The 20,508-nt window shown below is 39.9% G+C and overlaps 1 protein-coding gene across 2 annotated transcripts in view; it reads right to left on the minus strand.

Moving 5' to 3' along the window:
* The window catches only part of CDH5 (cadherin 5), a 31,190-nt gene that overhangs the window by 7,116 nt on the left and 3,566 nt on the right, over window positions 1-20,508 (minus strand). For both annotated transcript variants that reach the window (XM_032195638.1, XM_032195637.1), the window contains exons 2-6: window positions 6,265-6,462; window positions 3,622-3,910; window positions 3,416-3,532; window positions 2,277-2,441; window positions 1,685-1,872 (exon numbers count right to left, since the gene is read on the minus strand). In XM_032195638.1, the coding sequence (XP_032051529.1) occupies window positions 1,685-1,872; window positions 2,277-2,441; window positions 3,416-3,532; window positions 3,622-3,910; window positions 6,265-6,450 (945 nt within the window). In that variant the 5' untranslated portion in view covers window positions 6,451-6,462. The remainder of the gene's footprint in view (window positions 1-1,684; window positions 1,873-2,276; window positions 2,442-3,415; window positions 3,533-3,621; window positions 3,911-6,264; window positions 6,463-20,508) is intronic.

The raw sequence follows: 20,508 nt of genomic DNA on the forward strand, positions 1-20,508 counted from the left end.
CATGTCTAAGTAAACTTTGCATTAGCTACCTATGCAAATTAAAGCTGTGTGCTCTAGTTTTGTTGGGAAATAACATCAAACCGCACTCTGGCTAGACTCTGGGGGAAGCATATCTGAACTGAACTTCTCGTTCATTAATGGAGTGGCTTGAGCAACTTCTGGTTTTGAACAGATTCGGTCAGTATTCCAAGTGCAGCAATTATTTCTTGGTTTAAATATTTTTCTTTTTATAATTCTGTAGCCACCAAAAATTGTTTAGCTCCTTTTCTTCCAGGGTTGAGGGCCAGATTTTCCTTTTCCCTTTTTTCCTTCCAGGCAGACTTCATAGCTGCACTGAGTGATAGCTGGGGAATTCAGTGATAAGTGACATCCGCTTTCTTGTTTTTCCTATAACCGAGATTATGAAAAGAATCCCACAATGGAAGGAAGGCCAGGAGCTAGGGCACTAAGAAATGCCCCAGCTGTCTCTTGTCTCCCAGACTGGGTCCCTATGCACTGTACCCCGAGATCATATGCTGTGAAATAAGCCACAGTTAACACAGGTGACTCTGTGTTTTTGTTTGAGTAGACAGTGCAAATGGAAATGGCAGTGCTTATCTATCACTTGAAATAGTATCTCACCTGCCTGTATACTTAAAATGATGACATACACCCGTGGCTGAAAGCAGATTGCATAACACTGGGGAGAACTTTGCCCACTGCCTGGTCAAGGATGAGCTGCTTCTGGATCAGCCCGTGTGTGTGTGAGGGGCTCTTCCTCAGGGCAGAAGTTGGCAAACTACACGTTCCTCCAGGCCCTGGGCAGATCAGGGGAAGGGCTGCGTTTGGTGAAGGACTGCTGCTAACATCTAGTGTGAGCACGGCCAAAGACTTTACTGCAAGTCTTGGAACATTGGTTGCTTTTTTTCACTAAAGTTTTATTCTTAATGACATTTCTGGTATTAATAGTTAGAGATGCTTGGAAGTAAAAAACACATTCATGTCAATCTGAGGATTACAGGAGGTAATTTGTAGTCCGCCCTCCCCCCTTTTCACTGTAAATCAATAAAATCAATGAATGCTTGGCTTGGCAGTGCTCTGCATAATGCAAGAATGTCCCTTGGTACAAATTAAGTAGGTTTGAGAATTAAAAAAACAAAGAACAAACCATAATAAAGGCTTTGGAAAGTCTGGGCCCTCTTAAAGAGTCAGCAGGAAGTAAAGGGGAAACTTTGAAAACATTGAGGAAAGTAAGGGAGCCGTGGCTCAGATGGGAGCAAGTGCCAAGCTTGTAAAGAGCACTTTTAGAAGAGTGGTCAGGTATGTGTGCACATTTTCTACTTTGGTTTCTCTTTGGCTGTAGAAGAGAAAGATTATTTGACTTGGTTAGTTGGTTCATCTCTTAAATTCACTCACTCTTTGAAGCATCCAAATGTCTGAAGTTTGAGAGGAGCCCGAAGCATGTAATCTGTAAATCTGACATAGTCCCCATTGCACTCTGCAGTAATCCCAGATTTTCCCAGTACTGGCAATTGAAACGGGCTGGTAAATCACCAGCTTTTCTTGCAGAACTTACAGAATGGGGTTTTCAGGATGAATACCTTTTGCACTGTGACTTCCATGCTGCTAGTCCCAAACCGAATCAAACACTTGTTACACATTGAAAAAGAAAATCATCATCTTTCATTGTTACAGGGAAAAGTACCTTCTTTGGTCTAATAATTCCTTCATTTGTGTATGGATTTGCTACAATTTCAAAGGTGTCCCTGTAATCTCCTCTGACGAAACTGTATTTTGTATTTCTGTGCTGTGGTTCATCAATGTCTTCCACTTTGACTCTGCCAACTTCTCCTCCTACTGAAACGTTTTCAGGAACTTTAAAGTGAAATGATTCTGTTAAAAAAAAACAACAAACAAGTCATAAAGATTGTGCACATGGAAGTTAGAGCTTAGTTAAAGATTGTTCTTGATTTATAGACATACAGAAAATCATTGAGAATTTAGCATTATTGATTCTTACAGACAACACTGAAGTGTTTTTTTGAAGTATAATTTCTTCTCAAAATATTTAAGTTTTTTATAAAGTTACCAAAAACTAATACTGATTTTTATTTTCTACTCTAGGTGTGCTTCACCCAGGAAATGCAGCTAGTGCTGAAATACAGAAGCCTTCTGAATATGTAAGATAATTTCGTTCACTTTTAAGAAAGTTGAATTACAATGAATTCTCATGTAAATTTGTTTTATTCATATCAGCCTTTGGTTTCCAAATAATACATCACTTGTGTTATACTTACGGTGTTTGAATACGGGGAAGTTGTCATTGATGTCTGTTAAAGTGATAATGACTGTAGCTGTGCTTGAATCCCCAGAAAACCCTGGGGCATCTTTTGCTTTAACAATAATTTCATACGTAGATTGATTCTCTCTGTCTAAATCAGCTCTGGTTGTAAAAATCACACCTTAAAAATATAATGTTGAATATGATTAGATTTTGTAGCATGTCCAACATCTTTTAATTTTGAGAGCAAGTTTTTGTCTTATGCCACACATTCAACTGAAACTAGTGTTTTTACAGTGATATTTTTCTAAGACCAAAAATGTTAGAAGTCATTCTATACGATGGAATATTTGGGAGATTTTTGATACATTCCTTTAAATTGATCTTTGCTGCTTAGAAACAGCCAAAAAACGTCTACACTCAGCCACTCCAGCATCTAGAGAGTTTGTTTGGCCACCTCATTATCTGATTTAGTTGCTCCAAAGAACCAGTATGCTTTGTGCTTACCAGAGATGTTGAGATTATTTTTAAAACTGGACAAACTTGAAACAAAAGAAGTTTAGGAAGGCAATGGGATGAGTTACTGAGTAGAAACAGGAATCCAAACTTCAAAATCAAAATCATCCCAATAAAATGCAGTTCATTTTGTATGTAATGACCTACTCCAGGTCTCAGCTAATTTGTGAAGTGCGTAACCTATCGTTCGTGTGCCAGATTTGCAAAGTGGGGAATACTCTTGGGTTGTAATCACTATTTATCCTTTGACTATTTTTTTAAATACATTTTTTCTCAGTTAATCTTTAGGAATGCTGCTTCTTTATGTATTCCTCTTTTACTGGTTGGTCAAAGAAATGGTATCCATGCTAAACTGGAAACATAAATGTGTATTATGTCCTAGTCAGCCTCTTCCTCAGTTGGAAGAAAATGACCTTTCATCTTCTCAGTTAGTTCAAGGTACCTAATATCCTGGCTTTATTAGTTCATTTTCAGATGCAGACAGTGGCATTGTGTCATTGTGAATGAAAAATCTTTCCAAATTATAGTTGAAATTAAATTTTTGACTTATTATCTCCCTTGTCCAGAAAGAAAGCGGCTTAAAATTGTGTTTTTATAAAAGCTTAAGGTAGAAGTTTGACACTTGCATATCTGACCTACCGGAGTCATCAACTGTGAAATATTCATCTCCTTTAATGACTTGGTAGGTAACTGTGGCATGACCTGTAACTGTTGGGTCATCAGCATCTACAGCTGTCACTTTGGTAACTGAGGTTCCTAGAAAAGGATTATCAAACAACACATTTAGTATAAATTTTGCTTTTTAGCCAACAACATGAAGGAAAATGAGTGATGGAAGAACATACCTACTGGTGACATTTCTGGGACAGATCCATTGAATACCTTTTGTACAAACACAGGGGCATTGTCATTAATATCATAAACCTTGATAATAAATTTAGATGGTGGTTCCAGTGACCGGTTGTTTCTTCTGTCAATAATGAGAGCTGTCAGCTCATATTCTGCTTTCTTTTCTCTGTCCAACCTCTCAAAGGCATATACATCACCACTGGTCTCTTCCACTTTAAAGATGGTATTGGCATATTCACCTTCGATAATGTACTTAGCGTTGTTGTTCCTTACACTCGATGTGATCTAGAAGGTATAATTCAAAGAGATAAAGGCGGGATTTGGAGTCTGGTTTCAAAACAGTTTCTACCAGAAGGTGCACACAAATATGACTGACCTCTCCTTCTGACTCAGTTTGAAACCAGAACAGCCCTCAGGAATTGTGTTGCCAGATGGGGTATTACTGAACAAAGCAGTAGCTACAGCTATCCAGGTTATAGGATGAAAAATGCATCCAGACTGAAACATGCTTGCTTATATATTAAGAAGCATTTTTTTTTTATCATTATATCTCACATTTCCTAAAGATATAAATTGTTGATGCAGTTACATATAAAAATCGTTAACCTCATTGTGTCTGAAATACATGCACCACCACATTCAGTTTGAGCTTCTCTTGTTAGCAAATACCTTTCAGAATTTAGTGGAGATTTTTTTTAGATTTCACAGAATTATGGAATCAAATCTGTGTTCATAGCTATTGACATTATTTAGCATTATTCTCTATTTTTTTGTCATTTAGCAGAATTCCTGCCATAGCTGACAGTTTTCTTGGGTGTAGTCACATGCAGTTACTTCATAGTCAGTCTGTAGAGTCAAGGCTATGACAGCAAGATTAGATTTTCACTCCACAGAGTTTAAAATCTAAGATCATATGCTATGAAAAAAAGGATGGGATAAAAGGAATAAACATTAATCATTTTCCATATATTATTTAATCCAATTCTAAGTGTTTTTGCACATTATTTTATTTAACTGGGAGATGATCTGACGATTCTTCCCTTTCCATACCTTTACCCCTCTAAGTATACTGCTAGCAGGGTTTAAACCACAATTTTCTGTGCACTATATCAGCATTATTATTTCAGCAAGCTATTTATCAGTAATTGCTGGGTTTGACCAAGAATTTCTAGTCTTTTGTTACTGATGTTATCATAAATTGCAGCTGTTTGGTATTCAGGATTTTATTTATCCTATAGTTGTCATTTACTGTTGAACATTCTTTTATTTATGTTTTCTATTTTGAAACGTGTTATTAAAATTTTCTTTCCTCGTTCCACATACTTAATCATGCTTCTGACTGCTGGCGCTGCTGTAGAACAGCTTGCAACTCCGGAGATGTAAGAGGAGAAATATCCCCACCCTTGTCTCAAAGATATTATAGTCTGCGCCTTCTTTCTCAGATTTTATTTACTTATTTGGTGGAAAAAGTATACAATTCCAAGATTGCGTTTGCTAAAATGGAGAGTGAACGTACAAAGGGAAGCCTCCAAGGTCAAGAAAGATAAAATCCAAACATATCAGCATACTCCTGCAGCTGTCACTCAGTTCTGCTGTGCTGCTGCTGTGGCCTTTTTTAAGGGATTTATCAAGTGTTCAATCCTGCAAATGCAATGCACTGAACACAGATACTGCAAAAGTAATCAGAAGCATTCCACTGTTGAAAGACCACAAAGCACAGTACAAAGTGAATTACTCTTATTTAGGACAGCTCCAGGAATAAAAGTGTTCTTCTCAATCTGCTACTGAATTGGTCTGAAATGAAACAGATACCCAGTGTTCGCTGAGAGTACCCTATGGCCTCTTTTCTCTCTCTCTCTTGTGCTTTCTGCCAGTGAGCAGCACTGATCCAGAAAGGTCTGTTTCACTTTACCAAAACAGCCTTGACAGATGCTGATTGTTGTACATGGGAGGAAAACGTACAACTGCATTTATCTGAAAAGTGTCAAAGTAGTTCAATTTGAAAGACTAGATTGGGAGAACTTTGTCTGGGTGATATGTAGTTCATCATAGGATTTTATAAGCACTGTCTTGAAGAAAACAAGTTTTCAGGCAGGTCAGTGTTTGTTATTATTTTTAAAAAATATTTTCCTTCACTTTGTGAAACAAATTTTTTGTTTGTGTAACAGTACTCCTAAACAGCACTTAAGCTTTTTTTTTTTTTTTTTTTTTTTTTTGTCCCAGCTGGGGACGTAAACCATATGTTTTTTAACACATATGTTTTTATCAGCTGATCTCCCAGGTTTTTGAACGAGAGAATCTTAAGCTACCAGAAAAATATCAACGTATATCAGCTGCCAGACTTCCTTCCTAACTGTGTACCTGCATGCAATGCAATTGTTTCTTCACTGTGGGTGCTCCATACTTGTCATTCTCTAAAATTTGTTTGTATTCTTCAAAAGAATTAGAATCTCTTTGACATTCTTGATTTACTCTGGGCCCATTTTAAGATTGTAACAGGTTATTACATTAGCATTAAGTTTGACTTCTATTTCCTTTTTCTCCTGTGAATTCTGCCTAAACTGCAAACAAGTAATTCTTCTCAAGATACTCATCTGCTGCCTGCATTTCTAATTATTCATTGCTGACAGCCTATTTACCTTGCCAACATGGTGTGGTAATGGCGTATCAATCTCTTCTTTGATATGCATTTGGTTCCATATCCAGTCTCTCTTAAGTCGTTTATGACTGGTATTGTTTGAAGAAAAGTTCTGTTTTGTTTTCTGACTCTCTTTGTAGGCAAATGCTGGAGCCAAGAACAATGACAAAAGCAGAATAAGCTTCATCTTCTTCTGAGCCTAGGAAGTAATATAAAGTATGAAAAGTGTGTAAATAACAACAGAATCAGATTAATCAGAGAGAGCACACAAAGAAGTGCAAATATGATTTTCTCCTAGAGGAAAGTTTGATTACTCTCTATATTTCTTTACATTTGCCTTAGAATCAAAAATTGAAATACCAGGCACAAAACAGTTTCAACTAGATGAGATGGCAACTGTAGGAACCACTTAAAGTATTTGAATTAAGTAAAAAATGTTAATGTTTTTAAAGCTAGCTTAAAGGTGTCAGCATCCACTTGAGCTAATCTGAAGAGAAGGATCAGCAGCAAAGATCACCCTTTGTGCATCATGGAAGGTGTAGTTCAGCTGCAGATCATAGCTCCTGGGATTGAGCAGCCATGGGACGCAACACTGAGGCTGAACCAGATCAAAGTTTATGTTAACTCAACTTGAAATGAAATGGTAGAGCTTGACAAACCAAAATGCAATGTTTTGACTTGGCCTGACACAAAATATACTGTAGTCAATATCTTCATATGGAAAATATTGATTTAAAATAAAACTTTTTTCTTTTTACAGAAAAAAAATGATTCATACGGAATTTTCAATCAATTCCAAGTACAGTGTAGCAAATTATCTTGCTCAGAGAGCTTGTTTATTGATTCAATTCCTTGTCTTTTGAAATGTGTGAAGGCATATATAAAGTTCCTTTATCCCTTATTGTCAGATTTTAACATATACAGAAGGAATTAATTAACTTATCTTCAGGCAAAACCTTTTTTTTCTTTTTTTTTTTTTTAACTTCATTTGTTAATATTAGCAAACTTTAGGCCTGACTTTCACACCAGATTGAGAAGTTCATTTGATGTGGAAGAGTTGATCCATTTCTCCACTAAATTTTCCCTTTGCAATATAAAGCACTGTCAGGGAAATTTAACACTCAAATAATCAGACTTCAAATTACACATAAATAACTTTCCATTAGCTTTTAGGAGCTGTGTCAGTGTGTACATCAAAAATAAAACAGTTTATTGTGATGGAGAAGTTGACATCGCACAGATTCATAGATGCAAGGTTAATATTTTGGGCAGGATTTGCTGAAACATTTTCCTAATTACTCTTTGGTAACTAGGTAATCAATGTTATTTTGCAGTGCATTATCAGTGCATTATCATTATCAGTAAAAAGATTTTATTTACCATGAAATTTTGCTTTCCTCTACTTTGCTCTCTTCTACACTGTTTTACATGATCTGCAGATCATTCTTTCTTTTGTGAATGTGTAGGAAATCACTGAATGGGCTGGCTTTGAAGCTGCTTTTTAATAGCCAAGCTGTGCTTTGTACTTTTTTGGGGGGGATTTACATAACACTTTTTTGATTCAGCTGTCTCTCTGCATTCTGCGCACTTATTTTGGCTAGGATTTTTTTTTTTTAAGGAAAATGAGTAAGATTGAGTTGTTTTGCTTTGTGTGATTTGTTCACACAAATATTCTACAACTAGAGCTGTACGGCATTGAGTGTGATTCTGCTGTGATTCTGCTGTGATCTGTCTTTCATTCATAAAATTATAAAACGTGGTAACCAAAGGAAAAGCAGTTGGTTAATGTCAACTACTACAGACCACAGTTTTGGAAAAACAGACCGCAGTGTTTGAACTGTCATTTCCTCTTGGTGCTGTGGTCCAGTGGGGATCTCCTGAATTGCTGTAGGGAAGAGGTTAGTTGGGGAAATTGAGGACAGCACTGCCCGCTTAAGCTGCCATGCATTTCACTGTGATTGATGCATCTACAAATATCCTCGCAGAAAGCATTTTTAGCTTAAATAGTCAAATCTCCATTAAAGCATACTGGTCTCTGTATGGATCTGCTTTGTAAGGAGAAGGTTTGTGTCTTCCCTATAATCTTCTTCTAGTGATGCCTCTCTTTTCATCAGTTCAGAGCCTGCCACACCCTCAGGTAGGCCTTCTCCAGCTGGTGCTGAGAAAGATTACCAGCAACAGCAACTCCAGGACCCCTTCTACCCTCACGTAGGGGCGCTGCTTATCAGAAATTGAAGGCTCAAATTCATAATGAGCGTGCAGTTACCTGTCTAGGAGCTCTGGGACTGTGGTAATATCCTGACTACGCCTGAGGATCCAACTCTTCTTTGAAGTAGGTAGTCAGTATGTGTTTTGCAGTTCAAGCCTTGTTTGAAAGCTTGGCTATCGATAGAGAAAGCACGTATGAGAAGGCTAAGATGTCCCTTGGGCTTGTGTTTGATACTGCTGTATATTGTGGTAATACCCGCAACCCGCTGTTTTAATTGGAGGCCTTTTATAACCTCTCTGCACTAGGCTGGATCTTTTAAATAGATGCACATTTCAGCTGAAGCATAAGCTAACCCTTTCACTGGCTGACCTATCTTCATGTTCTCTCATTTTAAGGCGGTTTCACTTCCCTTTAATGGGCTGCCTGTTAATACTTGTCCAGCATCCTTTGAAAGGCAAAGGTCCCTTTATAAGCAACTTGATGGAGTTCAGGTCTGCCCTCCTGTATGCACTGCATGTCACGCAGACTGAGATAAAGAGCCTCTTGCAGGAAGTGACTCCTGCTTCTTCTTTGGCATCTTTCAGCATGTCCTATTTTGGTAGAAGCAACACTGCACTCCTGAGCACTGTGCATGCTGTCCTTCCTAGGGGCGTTTGATGTGTATGACTCCATAGGACAGTCTGACTCCGAGAGGAGTTCCTCTGTGATACCGTGCCAGTTTTCCGTTCTGCAGCTGGAAGCCTCTGTTGCTGTCGAATCCGTAATTGAATTTATCACAGTATTTAAGAATACCCTTCTTTGGCAGCGCGTACAAACACTTCAGAAGCAGGACCCTGCCGAGCAGTAACTGGATAAGGGCACTGTCCTGGTGTGAAGGCCACGTTCCATGGCTGTTAGCTCTTGACAGGCTTTACTAAATGCTCTGTCTTTTTCTGGCCATGATAGTTTTCTTTTCCAGCAGCAGATCTCATTTGAAATGGCAGAGGTAGCAGCAGAAGAGAGAGATTCCCATGCCTGAGCAGGGGAATGCAGTCCCATGGAGTCAGAAGCAAGAAAGTTTAGGATGGGTGACAGACGGGTGACATGCAAGGATCAGCTTTTCATTTCTTTTCACATTCACTGTGGCTGCCAGGAGTGAGAAGAGCAAATAAGCAGCACCCTTTGAAGTGACGACCCTTGTGGCCACACTTCTGGAGGAGAGGACAGCACAGTTTGCGCTGTGACTGACCTGTCCCATGTGTGCCTTTCCCGGCCTTGCTGACATGAGGTCACATTGCAGGTCTGCCTTAACACACAGTCTCCAGTTACCCTTCTGTCTCTAACTGATTAGACCAATAATTCAAACTTTTTTTTTTTCACTTCAAGCAGGGGCATAAATGTTCCTTAAAGTTTAGAGGGGAATGGATTATTCAAATAGCTAAGCTTCTTGCTATGCTCTTAAATTTTCTTTCAGCAAATGATGCTTTTTTTTTCCACCAACATTATTCATTTTATGTGCTGAATTATTTCAGCAAATAACTCTTGGTCTGCAGGGTGCTATAGACAGTTAACTGAGAAATTTTGGTATTCAAACTGATTTGTGGGACACATGGCTCATGTGGTGTAGTTTTTATTTGCAGATTGGGAGTAATTATTAAAAAAGAAATCAGGTGGAGATGCAGACAATACTGTACTAATTAAAAGTTTGCATTTTATGAGTTGTTTTTGTAAGTAATCAAGTGTAAGTTTGATGAGCAGCAAATATAAATAAAGTGTCCATGTAATGAAAACACATTTGATGAAATGTTCGTGTGAACATTTGTTTTTCTTTGTGGTATTTGCCTCTTAGTTGGTGTAATTTTCTCTTTAAATTATGTATTGCTGCTTGTGTGAGGGTAGTGTGGTTAGTAAAGAAACTTGTTCTGTGCTTGCATGTTATGTCGAAGTTACGCCAGGTCTCTGCATGGAGACTTTGATAAATAAGCAGACAGTTGTAGCTGAAATGCTGTGCTGATCAGATTAAAATCTTGTACTAGTCGTAGAGAATTTCTGTTTTACAGCATTTGAAGCTGATTCCAGGCAAGATAGAAATAGTGATAAGGATTTTCCTGAGGGAGAAATTTGTTTAGAAATGGCTATTATATATCAGAAAAGAAACAAGTACTTCCTGATCTCCTGTAATACATCTTAAAAGGATTTTGTCGATATTGTTCAGGTAATTTGCATACCTGATTGTCAGGAAAGCTGGAAACTAAAGGATTATTGATTATTGAGCTGGAAACTTAATGATTGCTTTTGCTAACAGGATCTTGGTCGGAGTCTGAACAATGCAAATGCAAATGAAAACTCCTTTGCAAAAATGAGAGTTTCATCACAGCGGAAAAAATTAACAAAATTACTGATAAATGAATAATACAGGATAGGATATATTCCGTTCCATAGTACTGGAAATTTTGCTGTTTCTGGTTGTTAGTCAAACCTCAGCTGTCACGCCTGCAACAATGTAGATGCAGGGAATATTAAATATCAGAAATACCGCGTTCAGTCAGCTGTGAGAAATGGCAAGCCTGAAGGAAAGCGTTTGGCCCAGCTGGGGCTGCTGGGCCTGTGGGGTGGTGGGGCAGGGCCCTCCCGGCCTGGCTGAGTGTTCTGGGGCTTTTTGGCTGGCCCTGTCCCTGCAAGGGCCTGTGCTGCCCTCAGGGGCTCCATGTGGGTGCGGGCTCTGGGTGCTCAACAGGGTGGCTGGCAAGGAAGAACTGGCTTGCAAGAACAGCAGAGGCATTACAGACCCCACCAGAGCACCCTGGGTTGATCTACCTCGGTGTAAAAAGTGAAAAAGTCTCACTGGAAAATGACAGCTTATTGGATCTGAAATAGTTTTCCTCACCACATGGCAGGCTTTCTGTCCAAGGGATCTGTGCCGAATATCTTCTGGTAACTCGATACTTGCAGGCCCAAGAAAATTTTCTTGGCAGAATTTTTACTAGAGAATTTAACTTTGGATAGCTTTAGTTTTAGTATTTTCATCAATATATTCATTTGTCTTTCCCCTTCCTCTCTGCCGCTCCCCATTCATGTTCGTAAGTAGCTCTGTGAAAACAATCTGTTGAATTTGCACTGGATTAATCCCAGCAGTGCAGAGTATGCAACACTTCAAACTGAGATTTTTTCAGATGCAAAAATTTTACTTTGTTACGTCATCTAGACACTTCTAAAATTCCTGTGCTTAATGAAGCCACGCTGAACTTAATGAGAGCAGAATCTGACCCAGTGTGAAGTACCAAAACAACACTGCCTTACAGGATCCACTTTCACCATTAATTTCTGTCTAATGCTTAAGACCAAAGGTAAATGTGTGAATGCATTAAGCAATGGGAAACAGAAAGGTAATCTATTAAACCTTAGAGGGATAAATTATGTATTTTTTGCAATGCCTATAGCTTAATGCGTACTTAGCTTGCTTTGCAGAAGGAGCATGTTTGGTAAGCAGACAAAACATTATGAAAAGAAAGTAGCTCTAGCAGTACCTAACGCTACATTTCAGGTACCTTAACTGGCTGTGCAAACGTGAATCGATAAAGCCTCCTCAGTTCTCTGTGCAAAGTACTGCAGCTAGATGAAAAGCTATATCCCTTTCAAAAGGTACATTGGAAGCACAGAGGAATTAAATGTTTTGCTATCTCCTGACGGTGGACCAGGGTCAGGAGTAGCTACAGTCTCGGATTTTTTTCTCCCAATTTTTTCATCTCATAATTAGACAACATTGCTCTAACCAGCGTCTAACAAACCCAGAGAGACAAGGCAGCAAAGCAATCACATAGGTATAATTGTTACCTGTGCTGCAGTTTCTGATTGGCATCTAACTTGCAAAAATGTGGTCTTCCCTTTGCTCCCTTGAGCTTACAATGTGAGAATAGTACATGGGGAGTTCAGTGAGAATGGGAACTATGGTAGACCTTCAAACTTTAGTAACATCACTGAAAAAAACGGAGTAAATTGTGCAACATTTGACTTGGAGCAATCATTTTGTGTTGCTCTTTCAAATACAATTTTTTTCTGGATGGTTACTCAGCGTTTCTCGTATTTCTGATTAAAGCTGTCATGTCTCATGTTCTCAACAATATACAATGATTCATTTCAAAACAGGTCTTTCCTGAGATTACTGTGCTGCTTTTTGGTTTCCAGATTATTGAACTGATTTAAATGTGCCTAGTGCCCGACTACCTAGTATTATATTTTTGATTGTCCTTCTGTCATCTTTATGCATCTGAGAAGTGCCTCCCACTGATGACTAAACAGTCTGGAGTGCAAATGCCTACCCGAAAACTGATGATAAAATGACTCTTTATATGCATGATAGTACCTTTGAGTAAATAGGTACTCTGATGACTAAACAATCTGGAGTGCAAATGCCTGCCTGAAAACTGATGATAAAATGACATTTTATACTTGTGATAGTACCTTTGAGTGAAAAGCTGCTCCAGCAATATCTTAACTAAATGTGCTACTTTAAGAAAAACCAGACGTCACTGAGTATTGTGAAGGCACTGCTGTTTGGTTTTGGTGTAGGTCAGTTGTTGGTGTTGGTGATGCAGCACTGTATCTCAATATAGCTGAAGAGAGAACTCAGCACTTCTGATTTTGGATCCTGTTTTGCCTCCTCATGTTCCAGGGGAAAAAAAAAGAATAATTCTAATCTGAAAGTTCTTCATGAGTTTAGCTCTAAGTTTCTGGTAGGTCTGGGGAAAATATATCAATGATTTTTTCCCTTACTGTTTAACTTACCAAAAAATTTTCTCCTGGATGATAAAAACTAAAACTTCCTCTGATGGTTGGATGGAGTCCTCAGCCAGGACAGGTAATTCTTTCAGAAATTAAGAAATTTGTTTATAAAGGAACTGTAAATTCCTACGTGCATGCTGAAGATTTATTGCTTTTGATTAGAAGGAGAGCCCAACACTCCGCTCCTGAATGGACAGCAGAGTCAACAAGAAAGGTTTCCCTGCCCTGGCAAGCAAAGGACACCACACAGAGTGGTGGAAAGCAGGCAGCCAGACAGGAGTCCCAGTCTCCCTGTGGTTTCTGCTATGGAGCTGGATAAAAATGGGGAGGCAAGCACTGGTTTGACAACAGAGCTACCCTCCAAGCTAGTGAGAGAATGCCCATGCACTGAAGAGGGTGAAAAGAGGTAATGAAACCTACAGTAATGTCTTCCCAGAGCTTCCTGACTCCCATGCCTGCATTTCAGCAAGTGACTTGCTGACTCTAGGATTAAAGAGCTGCAGGAAATACTGAGAGTGGCTATGTGAGAAGGCTGAGTGAGTCACACAGGCAAATGCGAACTGAAAATTACAAATATGTGGTCTAAGAGGACATTTGCTGTAAAGAGAATGATTTTAGAGAAATGAGTGAGGAAGAAAGTTATAAGGGGTCACAAAGATCTTCTTTGTTCCTTGCCAGGAAGCTTTTTTGGAAAAGGGTTATTTTGGAATGGGTTTGCATTTTGTTTGCTAAATGTCACCACATCACAGACCTGAAGGAGAAGCAAGATGAGTCAGGTAGGATCTGATCCTGCATCTGTAAATTCGGACTGTACTGGAGTTTGTTTTACATCAGTGATGTGCCTGATAATATTTTAGCTGGCTAGATTAACAAAAACAAAAATGTCAGCGTGAGTGGGAAAAGAACAGCCTACAGGAGGCTTTGCTTATTTTGATCTGTGAACAGTGCAGTACTACAGAAGCAGTCAGCTGTTACAGCAGGCAGGAGACGCTGTGTTTTGTGCTCATCCATGTTGGCTGGACTTCTTCTCTAGGTGCGTAAGAGTCTTTTGGAGAGCTGGTGTCTGTTTCTCTGCCAGCTGGTCCCTGGACAGCAGCTGCAGTGACGGAGTAATGATGTGCTCCCAGCTGGGATAGGAGCTCGTTTGTTTTTGCATGTGGCTCTTGACTGTAATGAGGTGAGGAACATGCCACTGTGGACACGATTGATAGCAGATACTAAGGTTTGGTGGTTCAGTGATTTCTCTCTTCAGTAAGAACAAAGAATAGCAAACCTCAAGGGAATTTTTACAATCAGGTATCTCCTAGAGATACTTGGGCCATATTTCATACTGTTTCTAAAATCTAGAAAAGCTTCTTCTTTTTTTTTTTTCTTTTTTTTTTTTTTTTAATTTCAATTTGTTTGGCTTAGATCTTGATGTACCTGTCTGCATGCCAGACATACACTTCGAATGAGCTCTGAATTGGGTTTCTGTTAGAATTCTAGGCAACCTCAAACAATCCCCTTTTCTGGGTCGATTTAGAAGAGATGGGCTGATAATTTGTGCACAGTTGTTCTGTGATCATTGGGGAATGGCAGCCTTCTGTGGATAGCGTCATTCAGATACCTCCATGGATCTGAAACATTTCTGTTTGTGGAAATGAATCCCATATACGATCAAAGAAAACATCTGACTGTATTTTTATGTACCTGTGTAGTATATATGAAATCTGGCAACTTCCACATAGCCGAGGGTAGGCTATTTTTTTTTCCTTCGTATGTGGCACACCAGAGATCTTACATAGTAAAGTTATCAAACCAAGAAGGACTATTTCTGTGATTCATGTGCACGTGCTTTGATTCCAGTTCCAATCTTGAACTAAATCATTTTTCTGTCAATCTGCAGTAATACGTTTTTAATCTGAGTTTCTTACTTGCAAATCTGATAACTGAAAAGCCAATTAAGTGCAAGTTTTAACTAGTGGGCTGGTCTCCCCATGAACTTTGAGAAAGCATTATTTTTGGAGTAAATGAATAATTCTTGAATCACTTCCGCTGTTGACATGACAGTGGTGCATTATTTAAGTGAAGGTTGTTTGGTGAGGATGGCATTTGTGATGGAGGCAAAACAATACTTTGAAAGCATTACAATCAGCATTTGTAACAGCACTGACTGGTTTTTGCTCTTCCACCCAGATCAGTTATGCTGTATAATTGTCATTTTAACGGATGACTGTTTTCCTTTTCTGTAAGCATCCAGGTATGTTTAGAAAGTAATCCACCAGCCTTAGTGAAACTGGTGGCCTTCTCCCTCTCCCAGGAGACAAATACTCGTGAAGGTCTGTTATAGCCACACTGAATCATTAGGTGAGTTTTAAGAATCTTCCTCATTTCACACTCTCAGCATGCAGATCATGCATCATGCCAGGTGCAGAATCAATGTCTTACTCATTTTTCACAGCAGTATTATTTGTCATCACAGAGGCTGTAGAGATACTTGAGAGAGAAACAATTTGAAACTGAACAGATAGATGAAACACTGAAATACTGCTGGACTGGTGCTGCTTAAGAGTTCTTAAGATGGACGTGCTGCTGTAGTCATATAATGCTTTACTACAGATGCCTTCCCTGAAGTGACAGCAAATTGCATTATTGTGCTTTAAATAAGGTATTGTCCTGTCTTTCTATGCATGAAGTCTTTCAGTTCATGTACAAACATGGTAGTACAAAACGCAACAAGGGATAAGGTGGGCTTAAGCAGAGGACCTACCTTAAGTGTCCAGATTAACCAGAGTTAAAATCTTTTGATGCTTATTTGTGATCAAACAAGATTATTAAGCCATTTTGTGACGCTTCATAACTAATGAATATAGTATCGTAAACAGAAGATTTTGTCTTTCTCTTAAGAGTTGATGGCACAGACGCATTGAGCGTAAGGTCATAAGCCTCCTGCATCTCTGTACAGCTCCTGAGCGTCGGGTGCACGTATATGAGGGCTGAATGAGGAGCAGAAGTATTCTGGTGTTTAGTGGGTGTGTCCAAGCCCAGAGGTGGAGTTTGGATTTCGGTATGGGATATTACCACCTCGTCAGCATCATGTCACAGATCTCTGTGCTTTAGTCATTTAGAAGGTTCCATTTCTGGAACTCGGCAAGCTTGTAGGACTTATGAGCAATATGATTTCTTTCCAGATGTTGCAGGGTTGAAACTAACAATTAAATGACAGACGATTTGTTCTTGGCCACATCTTTTGATGACAGTTGCCAAATGCTGTTGAAATCTGAGCTATTTTGAGGGGTTTACTTTGCATTAAATACAGCCCTTCTGTTCTGAAATGAGCTAATAAGATAAGTGGAATAAACCCTGCATGCAGAATTTGGAGGAGTAAATATTTTTTCCCTGTGAATTCTTTGTCTGAAATAGAAAGCTAAGAGGAAAATCTTTCCCATCTAGATTAATTATTGCTAAGGACACATGCTGGAAATGGTGATGAAGGGCCAGTGTTATGCACAGGCAAGGAACCTGTTCTCTTCTGTGTGTGCAATAAGTATGTTTGATGCTCTTGCAGTCAGGTGTACTCGTTCCTGAGAAGGGTCTGACTGACACAGAAGAATGACCGAGTCTCTGTCAGTCTCCTTGGCAGTACCTGCAGTGGCTGTAGAGCCGGCCCCTTCCCTGCTTCCTTTCAGCCAGTCAATGTTTGTGTAGCCCAGGCTGCGGCAGCTCTGGCAGGAGAGGCGGAGGGGCAGGTGTCTCAGCACCCAGCCTTCCCCATCCCAGCAGCTCCCACAACTGCATTGTCCGACTTTGGGGAGCAGGGCTCTGACTGAGAGGGGGACAAAGGAACCCTCCAGTAATTATTTGGTTATCCCCATGCAGAGATGGAACAGTTCTGGTATATTGGAGGTGCTTGGAATTGCTAAAAAGGTTTCTCAGGCATCTCTAACCAGAAGCTTTGTTTGCTGCAATAAATGGTACGTGCAGTTCAGAATTGATCTGTTTTGATGCTGCCCCCTGGTTAGCTCTGCTGTACACAGAGTTCAGCTGGAGCTGTCACTGAATGTTTAAGAGTTTGTCCAAGCTAAGAAAAAAAAAGGTGTTCTCTGAGAATAATATATTATAAAGCTTTTTCCACTTCCCCTTTGTTTCCAGATAAAGCTTTAGTATCACAGAGGCTTCCAAGCACAGAGCTCCAACTGAGGAGCTTTGATTAAGGAAAAGTCCCCATCCTTTGAGGAACTGTATGCAATAAATATAATTTTTTTAAAGTACAATGTAGCTGTGTTTGCTGCAGATAAGATTTTTTTTTTTGACATTTCCTTCAACAAAAGCTTGGAAGCAAAAGGATCTGTCTCTAGCACAAGCATCATGCGCAGGTCTCAGTAAGGGATATTTATTGTGCTAACTGTACTCTGAAGCAGAGAAGGCATGTTCAGCTGTATGTGTGTTCTGATTCCCTTGTCCAGATTATGCTACTGAGTAACTTAATGCATTGGTATTTCCTCTGAAAGTTATTTTTTGGCAGATAAAGAAAGCATATACATATACATAAATCTAATTTTCTGGCTGGGCAAGAGGCTAGAAAAACAGGGTGTGTCTGGATCTGTTTTGTTTGGTTATTAGTATTCAGTATTTTTCCCCCTTTTAAAATGTCCAATTCAAATGTCAGTTCATTCTTCTCTATTTCCTGCCCTTATTCAACCAGACTTCCAGACCATGCTTAATTAACTTCAAGACCTTTTCTGCCAACCCCTATAGTTACAGCCTTTTCCTGGAACATTTCCATTGTTATGCTCTCTGTGTGTTGTGAGATGATACAGATGATATTATTGCTACTTTTATGAATTTACAATGAGCCTTTCAATATTTTTACTTACAGCTACTTATAGCTTAGCTTTTGGAGTCCGGAAAACCTCAGTTTTGAATCAAAATAAAACTAGGGAAGCAAATTTCCAGCTTACAATGCTGATGAAGCGAAGCTGGAAAGCCTGGAAATTCAGTCCTCAGACACAGGAAAGCTTCAAAAGATGAGGAAAGCTGTTGTAAGTTTTATGGCAGACTTCAGAGCTAGATTGTTTTCCCTAAGGTTTCATTTCCAGGTGGAAATTGCTTTGATTTAACAGTGTTGTGTTTTGCTCCGTTATCTGTGCACTGGCGTAAGTAGGTCATTAATCTAATGAATTTCACAACCCCAGCCCAGAGGCAATGAGGAAAACCCCCACCTAAGCCAAGCTTCCTTCTTCCTGAAACAAACCCCAGCTGTGGTAGGTGCTGGGTCAGCATGTAAGATGTGAGGGCAGGAGTGGCCTTGTTTCAGGGCAGGTGGTGCTATTTACACCTGATCTTTGTGAAAGTGATAAAAGGGAGAGCTGGGGGCTTTCACCTGGCTGACCCTGGGAGTTCGCAGCTCCCACATCTTCGCTGGTGGGAGCTGTGGTGGTGATGCAGCCCCGCAGCTGCTGCTGCCCCACTGGAGCTCAGCATGGTGAGCACCCCTGGGAGCAAACGGCTTGAAAGCAGGCTGACTGTTTGGGGAGCTCTTGTTCCCAGCAGAGCTGCACTTTGAGGGTTTGCTGCCTGAAGCTGAAGCACAGCTGGAGATACTGCTTAAGCTGAGGTGGGAACTCTGACTCTCAGTTAGTGGTACCTAAGTGGAACATTTATTTTCCCCACTGCTCGTATCTGAATTGTGACTACCTAAAACACTTTTCTGATATGAATGAAGCCTTCCTCTTCATTTGAGGAAGCTGAAGACCAAACCATAGAAGGCAAATAATAAAGCTCACCGTTTCCCAGCAGGAAAAGGACACAATATATTCCAAAGAGAAATGGGCCTCTTTCTTCCTGTTAAAAGCTTAAGTCATCTCCAAGTGCAGTTACTGGACAGTGCCACAATACTAATCCTGAACTTCTACCAAGGCTGCTGCTGGCAAATTGAGTGTACAAAGCAAGTGTGTTTGTCCCCGTTATTATCTTTGTATAATGAACCCATCCATGCTTTTTGTACTCTCTTTCTGCCTTGCTTCTCGTTTTCCATGTGGATATGTGTTTTAGCTGGAGTGCATTTGGATGATATTAAAATATTCACAGTGTAGCAATATTTGTTATGTTTTAATGACAGCATAAATCCCCCTATCGCTAACAGAACTGAACAAATAGGCAGTATATATTATTTAATCGTAGGTTTGGAGTCATAGACTACGTGGTGGAAAAAAATCTGTTATGTTATTAGTAGTAATGATTGGTAGGTCTAACCCTAACACGAGTAAACTGGTTCTCTGGCAGACAAATCCTATTTATCTAAAAGAAGGTGACAATAAAATCCAGTCAGATACTGCAAATCTCTGAATACAGCTGTAGGACTGGAGGAGGGGGAAGGGAGTACCCCACAAAATCAAGGGGGAAGCTGAGCTAAAACTCTGTGCCAGTTGAGACTGTGAAGCCAAACCTAACACAGGAACAGTTCCCATCAATGGCAGGATTTCCTATTGTTCGCAGGACAGCAGCACTAGGCCCTTAGTCTTCTCAAGCAGCATGTTTTAAGGTACACTTGGCGCTCCTAGAGAGGATTTCCAGAATACAAATTCATAACAGATAGCATCATAAAAGGAAGGGGAAAAGGAAGACTGATCCTACCAAGGCATTGCTCAGAAACGTGGACAAAGACAGCAGAAAGAATGTGACTGTCTGTATCCTCCAGACATACCGTGGAAGTGGAATTTCCCTTTATATGGTCCTACATAACGAGGACAAGGGCCTGTGCGTGCTGCAGGTAATGCACCTTGTGCACAAGGTGCATTGAGGGTTTGCTGCCTTGTGCACAAGGTGCATTACCTGCACAAACATCCCCAGGTGGCAGGAGGACTGCTCCTCATGGTGCAGGGCCAGGAGGGCTGCTGCTGACTGGTGAAGGCTGGCAGTGGGCTTTTTAAAAGAATGTGTAATAGAAAGAGAGGGCCTTTTCTCCTCAAGTTTTGGCAAAAGATGGTTGCAAAATCCCATAGGAACAGGAGGGTTATGGTGACAGCTAGGCTGAGGCAAGAATGCTGTTGTTCTGGGATTTTGAACCATGAAGAAAAACCCTGCTGAATTTACAAGGTGTCTGCTTTTGGCCTACCTCTGACTATGGTGGTGCTCTATTCAGGTGTCATTCCTGACGTTTCAGGTAGAGATGTTAGGGCAGGAGAATACTCCTGCCACTCCACTTGTCCTTTGGAAAGGTGTCCTGCAGTTTCTGCACTGTGTACCAGGTGGCCGTGCTTGTCTTTCGTCTGAAAAATCAGTTATTTTTCACTA

The sequence above is a fragment of the Aythya fuligula genome, chromosome 12, assembly GCF_009819795.1.
Source record: "Aythya fuligula isolate bAytFul2 chromosome 12, bAytFul2.pri, whole genome shotgun sequence".
NCBI classification, from domain to species: domain Eukaryota; kingdom Metazoa; phylum Chordata; class Aves; order Anseriformes; family Anatidae; genus Aythya; species Aythya fuligula.